General features: G+C 46.3%; 2 protein-coding genes across 2 annotated transcripts; both read right to left on the reverse strand.

Moving 5' to 3' along the window:
- Positions 1 to 1,475: 1,475 nt before the first annotated feature.
- Positions 1,476 to 2,492, reverse strand: LOC101403562 (olfactory receptor 13C7-like). The gene has a single exon (XM_004423721.3). The coding sequence runs from the start codon at positions 2,490 to 2,492 to the stop codon at positions 1,476 to 1,478; it is 1,017 nt and encodes a 338-aa protein (XP_004423778.2).
- Positions 2,493 to 8,686: 6,194 nt separating this feature from the next.
- LOC101402944 (olfactory receptor 13C7-like) lies at positions 8,687 to 9,643 on the reverse strand. Its single transcript, XM_004423286.2, has one exon. It carries the CDS (start codon positions 9,641 to 9,643, stop codon positions 8,687 to 8,689), a length of 957 nt encoding a protein of 318 aa, XP_004423343.2.
- Between the last annotated feature and the right edge of the window lie 616 nt (positions 9,644 to 10,259).

Raw genomic sequence — 10,259 nt, forward strand, 5'->3', positions numbered from 1 at the left:
CTCATCTTTGCTCTTTGGCTGTTTTTTCTTTCCTCTCTGCAGACTTGGTTTCTCATTACCTCCCCAGCACACATGGTCAAACACGATTATCCCATAGCTCCCAAGTTTGCATGTTGTGGATCCAGTGACTCACCCCTTGGGTATTAATGACAATCCCCCAAAGCTGGAAGAAAGAATCTGATTGGCCTAGGTAGGGTCAGTGTCGCACAGCACAAATATGAGTCCTTCATTTCTGTGGATAAAGGAGAGGAAAGACTGGGGGAAAGGCCCAGAGAAATGGGATTGTTGGCTCATAAGCTAGAAAGCTAACCAAAAAGGTGCTACAAGAAAAAATCAGAATTGATTCAGTTAAATGTGGTATTGAACTCCATCTTCAAGTGTCACAAGGCTTCCTCAGAGGAGTTATTTAACATGTTTCATTAATAATAAAAATGTTCATTTGTTAATTGGGAGGTTATTCTTTGCTAGCCACTATGCATTGTTTTATATATATGCATGCCTCATTTTAATTTAATCCCTACAGTGCTCCATGGGGTTGGTTTAATTATCTCCATTTTACAAATTAGGAAACCAAGAGTCTTCAAGATAAAGTAATTTTTCTAATGTGCCTGAAGTTACTCAGGCAGAGGCGCTTCCATGTCAGTCTAGCTCCAAAATCCATGCTCTTAACTACAAGGGTAATTACAAGTAGATTTTTAGCAGTTGGTGCCAGTGTCCAATCCAAATTCTGAAGAGACAGAGGAAACTGAGTTTGACCATTGGTGTTTGGATGGTTGAAAACCTTAATTCCAGGAAAAGGAAAGAACTCAGAGTATAAACTTTGCATTGTAGTAATGATTAAATAGAGACTGCTAGAATTCTTATTCTTGACCTACAATATCTAGAGTTTGATTAGAGTTGACACAAACTCCTCCTCCACAAATTTGGGTAGGAATAGATATGCTCTATGTACAGTAAGAGAAGAAAGAGTTTCCCCAAATTGGCTCAAGGATATTAAGTAAACAATAATCAAACAGGAAACATTCTGAACTCATACAGTCAAAGAGGGGCTAAAGGGTGTAATTTGGGATGTCTTGGTGTCAGCAATTTTCCAAAATGGCAGATTGGTTTTCAGTTTGGACACCAATTAAGAAGTGACTTTTCCTCACTGCTGTGCTCCTCTCTGCACAGTAGAGCAGAAGATAACATAATTGGCACATACTAATGGCAGCTGGTCTGCACGTAAACAAAGAATATATTTTTTTACAAAGTTTTAATATTTATTGTTTATTTTTTCAGAATAGAAATAAAAATAAATTTTGATAGTCACTTATGCTTGCTTCCAGGTGATATAACACAACCCCTCTTCCTTCTAAAGACTTGGTGTTCCATTGTCAAACACTGAGGAAAGCCTCATCCTAAAGTGCATTGTCTAGGCAGTTTTGTGATGAAACTAATATGTGGGACCATCGAGTAAGTCTGTGCTTAGCAAGTGGTCATTTCCTAGGGGATCCCCTGTGTGCACAGAACCACAAGATACACTGCTTCCTCCCACTATCATTGGGCGAGCATTTCTGAGCCACCAGGTTCTTCACAGCAACCTTCACATCCTTGTTTCTGAGGCTGTAGATGATGGGGTTGAGCATGGGGGTCAGCACTCCATAGAAGAGGGAAATGAGCTTGTCTGAAACATCCTGCTTGTCTGCCCCCAGAGGGTCCTTTGATTTGGGCTTCCCATACATGAATAGGATGGTTCCATAGCAGATGACCACCACAGTGAGGTGGGCAGAGCAGGTGGAAAAGGCCTTTCGCTGGCCCTCAGGCGAGGGGATCCTCAGGATGATAGTGAGTATAAAGATGTAGGAGACAAAGATGAACAGAACTGGGACCCCCAGGAAAATCACCTTGGCCACCCCCATGCTGACCACATTGATGGAGATGTCAGCACAGGCCAACTTCAGAACTGCCAGGATCTCACAGATGAAGTGGTTGATGACATTGTCCCCACAGAAGGGCAGTTGTACTGCAAGAGAGATCTGCACCAAGGAGTTGGCTCCACCAGCCACCCAGGAGCTGGCAGCCATGGGCACATAGGCAGCCTTGCTCATGACCACAGGGTATCTAAGGGGGTTGCAGATGGCCACATAGCGATCAAACGCCATCATACCCAGAAGCACACACTCTGTGGCTCCCATGGCGAAGGAGAGAAACATCTGCACGGCACAGCCTGAAAAGGAGATGGTTTTTCTGGGAGTGAGGAAGCCATCCAGGACCAGAGGGACTGAGGAGGTTGTGTAGCAGATGTCCAGGAAGGAGAGGTTCCCCAGGAAGAAGTACATGGGCGTGTGCAGGCTGGAGTCAAGGATGGTCACCAGGATGAGGACCCCGTTGCCCAGGAGGATCACCAGGTACATTGACAGGATAAGCACAAAGAACATTTTCTCCAGCTTTGGCTGATCTGACAGCCCCAGCAAGACAAATCCTGCCACAATGGATTGGTTGGCCACTTCCATTTTAAATTCTCTCTTCTACCCTCAGGAAAACTGAGGACAGCAAATACCTGTTTATAGGGATAAATATGTGGGAATTACAATGAGATGCTTCCAGGAGTTATAATTAAATTTACCCTGTGACGTGCCAACTCATAATATCAGTGTCTAGGGGTTAAAATTCACTATTTATTGCAGTTACCTTAAAAGTCAGGATATATCCAATCAAAAGCAGGAAAATCAGACCCTAGAAATTGAATCAAACCATGATATATGAAAGAATTTTAGCCAGATAAATAGTTAACACACTTGAAGGAAGGGATGTGTAAGATGCAGTAACCCAGTGCAGTGTGTAAGGATGGGTCTACGGGGGGACCATAATAGAGGAACCCTGAGGGTGTGCTGCATGGGTCCAGCACTAGCCAGGGAAGTGCGCTCCTCTGGCTAGCCCAACCTGTCCCCAGATTGTCCCTGCAGTGTCCTTGGGGGCTTCAGGCTGTCAGACTCAGTGATGCTGGCCACTGACATCACCTCACTCTAATTCTGTGCTTGTATAATAATTTTCTGATGATAATTAGGCTCTGTGTGGAGTCCTCTACAGACGGAATGTGATGAACAGAGGTCAGGGAGATTAGGGTCTGCCTAGCATTTATGTTTGTTACCTGATGCCTGGTTTATATTTTGTTTCTTGTGAGTTTGGTTGGTGAGCCCCCTTCGTTGTACCGTCAATAAGAAATTTCTGGCCAATAGACCAGAAATGGAGACCCTGACACAAGCACTTCCACAGCCCCTCTCTCTACCCATGGCCTTTGTCTATAGTACTGCAGTTCCCTCAGGCTGCTCCAGTCCCCCGGGCCCAGGAGCAGGAATAGAATCCAAGGACGAGTGTCCCTCATGCCTCCCAATGTAAGCATCTGCGACTTTGTGACCAGGCTCTATGCTTTTGGAGCTGCTGTGTAAGTTACACCTCCTAATTCTGACCCTTCAATATCTGAGCTGACCATTAAAGCTACGGCAATGCCACAGTAATGCTTTCTCCCCATAGAACAGCTGACAGTTCTACCCAGGCTTGCAGAGGCCTCGCTCACAGGAGGCACTGCACGCAGGATGTACTTCAGTCACTGTAGAACTGCAGGGCCAGTACATTGGAGAAGACCTCAAGCCTTGACTTCTCATGTTAAAGATGAGGAAACTGAAGCTCAGAGACGTCCACACGTGGGGAGGACAGGGCCAGAGCTGGAGCCTGGTGCCTCATCTTCCCCCTCGGGCTCCTTCCGTCACCACTCTGATTGTATTCTTGCTCCTCCATTTGTGCCAGAGCAGGTCTATTGAGGAGTAAAGGATGGATATGAGGTCTTGGTCATCCTTGCTTTCCCTAGGACATTCATGAAAAATGGAGGTGTCATGACTTTCTCCAAGATATCTGCCTCGTAGTGGGGCATAGGTGGGTGGGAGTGTCCCTGGGCTTCACACATTACATCTGTGACTCTTATACTGTTGCTGGTTGGGGAAAATTAGGGAGAAACTGGGCAGAGTCTGAAGCTATCCTCATGCAATTATCAGAGGAGATTAACCGTGAACATTAGGAATATTTGGGGAAAAGAGGTCTGTTTTTAGAGATATTAGTACTATTGACTGGAGAATCTCAGACTTGGCAGGAATGTTGTAAAATAACTGGTCTTGCCTCTCTCCCCTCCTTTGTATGACTACCTTCTATGAAACAGTTTTCCCATTTCTGCTTTGAATACCTTGAGTTATGAGAGCACACGACTCCAATTCCTTTGTCAGATAGCCTTGATTGTTGGGAAGTTTTCCCTTACATTGAGCAGAAGCCTCCTTCTCCTAATGTTGTCCCCACTCCTTACCCCCTGCCCTGTTCCCACACTGGTCTAGACTCCCAGGACATGCCTGTTCCCTTCCCCTAGAGAGCCCTTCATAGACGTGGAAGCTGTGACCAGGTCCCAACTCACAACCACTTTTTCTCTTCTCCCCACCTACCTGAAGAAGGTTTGGCCACAGAGAGAACTCAGTCTATGTCCAGTGTGGGGATGAGGCCATGATGGGGACAGGAGCTCACCTGGACAGAAGGTCTCATGGCAGGGAGGATGCTGGAGGGCCTCCAGGCCTGGGAGGTGGGCAGGCTTCAACTGCCCACATTGGCCATCCCCTGTCTAGTCCTATCTATGGAGGCTGTACCTGGAAGCATGAGGCAAATTCTGTTTAGCTGTCTTGGAGCTAAGCAGTCTCTTCAAATTTCACAGCAAGGTAAAGAAAATTTAGGGTTGGCCATAGCTGAAAACGCGCTAGCTGCTCCCCTTCCTGGCCTTCTCCACACCCAGTGAGATAACAAGAGGTAGGACAACTCGAGGAGCTGCATCCCCGTGGTCCGGGTGGTCATGCCCAGCCTGCGTGCTTGGGGTAGACACTGTCTACTCTCTGCTACTTGCCCTCTCTCCAGAGGTTCTGTCAAGGAGCCAGGGAGCAATTTAGAGCTCTGGTTGTTTGGGGCCAGTTTTAATCCCAGAAGCAATTTAAAGTTTGGTGGAGGCCTCACAGGAGTTTAGTGGCTATGTCCCATAAACCCAATTAGGTAAGTTGTAGATAGCTCTATATAAATCTTAACTCTCACTACAGAGAAATGCTCCTTAGAGTAGAAGGTTCCCGTCCTATCCTTGCTGACCTTCCTGGAAGGAGAGGAGTTAACTAAGGTCTGACTATGCTTTGACCACAGTGGTGTCTGTTAGAGGGGGCTCTGCACTTGTCTTTGCAAGGCTCAGTGTCAAAACAAGAAGTGGACGGTTTGCCTTGGCCCCAGCAGACATACTGGTGCTCCACGTGCTCCAGAGTAGCTGGCCCTCACTGCAGTCCCTCTGCATCATCCAGAGCTGACCAGGTCTAGCTCTTGCCCTTAAAAACAGGAAGCAAGAGACGTGTACCATGGGCCAGTACCAGGCACTAGAAAGAAAGCAGAAATGACAAAGGTGGGGTCTCTGGTCTCCAGAGAGGTCCTGGTGACAACTGCAGTCTGTAGATGATTGCCAAGTGCCCCTAAGTTGTATGGGAGGCCAGAAGCAGGGAAGAGTCAGAGGAGGGGGGGCAGAGCAGTTTGGACCAACTAGGAAGTGATGCTATCTGCCAGAGATGTTGGATACTGTCATCCCCTTTGCTATAGTACAGTATGGGACAAGGATTACAGATAGAAACAGAGGACGTGAGGGCAGAAGAGAGCTCTGGGGTTGGTGAGAGAGCAAGGTCAAGCCTTAGACAAAAGCAGCTCTATAGTTACAGGCCAGGCAGGCAACTAGCATTTTGCTGGGAGCTTCTGTTTCATTAGAGATCTTTGGTGGCAAGGAACAGGGAGTCTTTCAGATCACCTCAGCTGGGGTCAGGGAGGTGAGAGTCAGTATGGAACCTGGCCAAGTGTGCTCAGCAGGCCTGAGGATGGTAAATTTCCCTTGGAAGTGGATGGGCGGGAAGACAGGGAAGAATGGAGGAGGCTTGGATGGAAGCCTAATTTCTGTCAAAAGCAGCTGATAAAGACTGGTCTTAAAGAGAAGTAGGATGATTTGCTAATAAGAAGACCCTGGGTATTAATTCCTCCTTGGTAAGAAGAAGATGGAAGTTGGTGCCAGAGTTCTGTGTACGCCCTTGTCATCGTGGAGGAATCATGGTCCATGTGACCACAGGGGAAATGCACAGAGTTCTCCTTGTAGAGTGTGGGTTCAGCCCCTCTCCACCGCTGCTTTCATCATTTTCATAAAGATTGAGGAAAAGAAGCCCTGCAGCCCCCTGGTTGGGGACCTCTACAGCCCACAGACTACCTCAAGCTTCAGGCTAAACTGGCATGTTTTGAATTTTCTCTTAGGGAAGTTGCACCCATCTGAGCCCTCACTTAGACCCTCTGTGGAAGTCTACCAGCCACACACGCCACATCTCTCTGAGCACAAGGGATGTGGGGGCAAGGGAAAGTTGAAAGGTAATTGGGGATAGACACCTGTGTGTCTTATTGAGCACCTGTGTGCTAATTACTTTTTTAGGTGCTGCCGACAAATATATCTGGAACTATCAGGTCCATCTCTAGGCTGTGCCAGGTCTGGGCACTCTTACTTTTGGAGGTCCCACCCCACATCATGTCAAAATGCACCTACATCCCACTTTAAGTATAATTTCGTGGTAAATTTGAAATGATTTTTCCTCTTCTGTTATTAAAATTATTTGGCTTACAAGTGACTCAATTTATATTTCTATGATTTCTCAACAATAAGCAAGAAAACTCGAGTTCTCACAAAGTGAAAGTACCTAACCACAGATTGTTTTAAAATATGATGCATGAATACAAAAATTTATCCATTACTGAGATTGACATAATGTTCCCTTTTGTAGGCATGTAAATAAACAATTACAGGTTGGCCTTGCTATCTGAAAGTTCGCTTTACATGACTTTGCTTTTATGAAAGATCTACATTAGTGCCTGTTTTCACTAACCGAAAGAAACCTGAAGAGGATTTTCACTTTTACAAAAAAGGCGAAAAGCAAAAATAGCACTCAGTACTTGTTTTGCAGGGAGCCGTTGTAGAGGCTGAGCAGTCAAGCATGCTGTTGTATTTCAAGTCTCCCACAGCAGCCACGACAACGAACCTTGACCTTCAACCTCGAGGCAGGCAGACATAGAAGAAGGTGTAGACGTCAGTGACCTGCCTGTCCTGATGGATTCAGGCGAGGATGAGATGTTAATAGATGACCCTCTTCCTCTCTCTCCTACACCCCAGACTCCTGTACCTCCCACCACACAACCTCCCACAACTCAGCCTAACACCCCATCATCACCACCACCTCTCAGCGTCCCTGTGTGCTCGCTGTCTTCCTGATTTTGATAAGTGAAATTGCACTGTGCAGACATTATCTCTACTTTATATAGGCTGTGTATTGGTCATGTCATTCCTGCTTTTACTATATGTTAGGGTTATTTTAGGTTTTATGTGTTATTTGGTATGATTTGGTAGGTTATTTCTTGGGTCTAGGAATGCTCAAAATTTTTTCTCATATAAATTAATGGTAATTGCTTCTTTGCTTTATGCCATTTCAAAAGGCTTCTTAGGAACATTGTACTTTTGGATAGAGGGCACACTTGTATTAAGGTTTTTTTTAAGGGTGTTTTTGTTTTGTTTTGTAGTTAAGAGCCAACAGGTTTTCCAGGCCTGAAACATCTTTGTCCTTGGAGAAAACCCCATAGACCTCACTACTGCACCCTCATGCCCAGGGGTAAAACAGCCCTGCTGACTCTCAGCTTAGGAGTAAAGACACTTGTAGAGTAAGTGTAAATTAAGATCCACTTATAGAAATGAAAAGTAAAGGAATTTACCTTAGCAAATTGTTTTAAGGAATAATTTTTCTTTGTCTAAACAAAAGGAATTCGCCGAGTTACTTTCCTTGGGAGTCAGGGTGCAGGAAGCACCTGAGAAGGACACACACCAGTAACACACACACAGTTCACCCATCAGTGCTGAGATTGACGGTTGTTCTCTGTTGCAGGGTGGGTTTCCCAGGAAGTCGACTCTGATGGGGAGATTTTCACTCACGATGTCTACTAGGGGGTGCTTTTAAGATCAATACCTGTGGGGTGGAGGTGAAGGAAGCAGGAGTGGGCATGGGAGAACCTGAACAGCCATGAGAAAGCTCTCAAGCTAGGATGGCCCTTTAGAGATGTCCCCATTTGAAGCAAGGATGACCAGGCCTTTATATTGACACTGACTAATCATTGGAAGTGGGCTGCCTCTGAGAAGGGAGTATGACTTGGGTGACGTAATTCTGTTGGGCCAAGGGCAAGCCAGAGAGGGACTCAGCCAATGCTGTCAGCAACCAACACTCAGCAGCTGGGGTAACAAGAACTTCAGCCCTAGGTGGGGTGGTGTGGGGTTTGGGCAGCACACTTACCACAGCATCCACTACACACTCTTAACCAATACTTCTCAAAGTTTGACATGCATATGAATCACCTGAGGGATCTTGTTAAAATGCAGATTCCAATTCGGCAGGTCTGGAATGGGACCCAAGATTCTGCCTAGCTAATAAGCTCCTAGATTATACTGACACTGCTGGTCCATGGACCACTCTGTGAGTAGCATGGCTCTAACTCAATTTGCCCCTCACCTGGCATTACTTTGCATTGAGATTCTCAAGTGAATCAGAGTGTGTGGGTCATGGGGCATATCCCACCATCACTGGGTGAAGCATTTCTGAGCCACCAGATTCCTCACAGCAGTCTTAACATCCTTGTTCCTCAGACTATAGATGATGGGGTTGAGCATGGGGGTCAGAAGTCCATAGAAGAGGGAGATGAGCTTGTCTGAAAGGTCCTGTTTGTCTGCCCCCAGAGGGTCCTTTGATTTGGGCTTCCCATACATGAATAGGATGGTTCCATAGAAGATGACCACCACAGTGAGGTGGGCAGAGCAGGTGGAAAAGGCCTTTCGCTGGCCCTCAGGCGAGGGGATCCTCAGGATGATAGTGAGTATAAAGATGTAGGAGACAAAGATGAACAGAACTGGGACCCCCAGGAAAATCACCTTGGCCACCCCCATGCTGACCACATTGATGGAGATGTCAGCACAGGCCAACTTCAGAACTGCCAGGATCTCACAGATGAAGTGGTTGATGACATTGTCCCCACAGAAGGGCAGTTGTACTGCAAGAGAGATCTGCACCAAGGAGTTGGCTCCACCAGCCACCCAGGAGCTGGCAGCCATGGGCACATAGGCAGCCTTGCTCATGACCACAGGGTATCTAAGGGGGTTGCAGATGGCCACATAGCGATCAAACGCCATCATACCCAGAAGCACACACTCTGTGGCTCCCATGGCGAAGGAGAGAAACATCTGCACGGCACAGCCTGAAAAGGAGATGGTTTTTCTGGGAGTGAGGAAGCCATCCAGGACCAGAGGGACTGAGGAGGTTGTGTAGCAGATGTCCAGGAAGGAGAGGTTCCCCAGGAAGAAGTACATGGGCGTGTGCAGGCTGGAGTCAAGGATGGTCACCAGGATGAGGACCCCGTTGCCCAGCAGGATCACCAGGTACATCAGCAGGATGAGCACAAAGAACGTTTTCTCTAGTTTTGGATGGGCAGAGAGGCCCAGCAAGACAAATTCTGTCACAGTAGATTGGTTTCGTGCTTCCATTTCAAACTTTCTCTTTCATGCCTTGAAATACTGAAGGCAGAAAATGCATGTTTGTTTTTTTGATGGCTTGCTTGGGTCAATATATGGGGATCACAGTATGATGTTCCTAAAATTGCAAACCAACTTATGCTATGGAAATCAACTATAAAACCAAGTTAGCTAAAGCCAGGCTGCGTATCAATCAAAAGGATGAAGAGCAGACACTGTAAATCTAATGAAACTTAATAAAATGAGGGACATTTCTCTCTAATTGATGATATTAATATGCTTAAAGCAAAATCGTATGTCTCCATATGCTGTGTGTCTTCAGCACTTTCCAGGGAAGCAGGGGCCTCTGAGTAACTCTGTCTCTGTCATATAATTAGGGACCTCAGGCTATCACAGCTGTGTGACCCTGACCATTGAGGTCACATGGCCCATTCCCCTGGAACTAGTTCTTCCTTGCCCAGCAGGTTTCTATTATAATTTGACTTCTCACGCAGACAGTCTTATAGGGAAAGAATGTGCTGGCTCGAAAACATCAAGTTCTCTCTTTAGCAGTTTTATTTCGTATAGAGTATGTGGTTTATACCTCCATGTTTTGTGAGTTTAGTGTGAATAAGTTCATCAGATCTGG

The sequence above is a fragment of the Ceratotherium simum genome, chromosome 29 (genome assembly GCF_057802395.1).
Source record: "Ceratotherium simum simum isolate JZ-2026a chromosome 29, ASM5780239v1, whole genome shotgun sequence".
Lineage (NCBI taxonomy): Eukaryota > Metazoa > Chordata > Mammalia > Perissodactyla > Rhinocerotidae > Ceratotherium > Ceratotherium simum.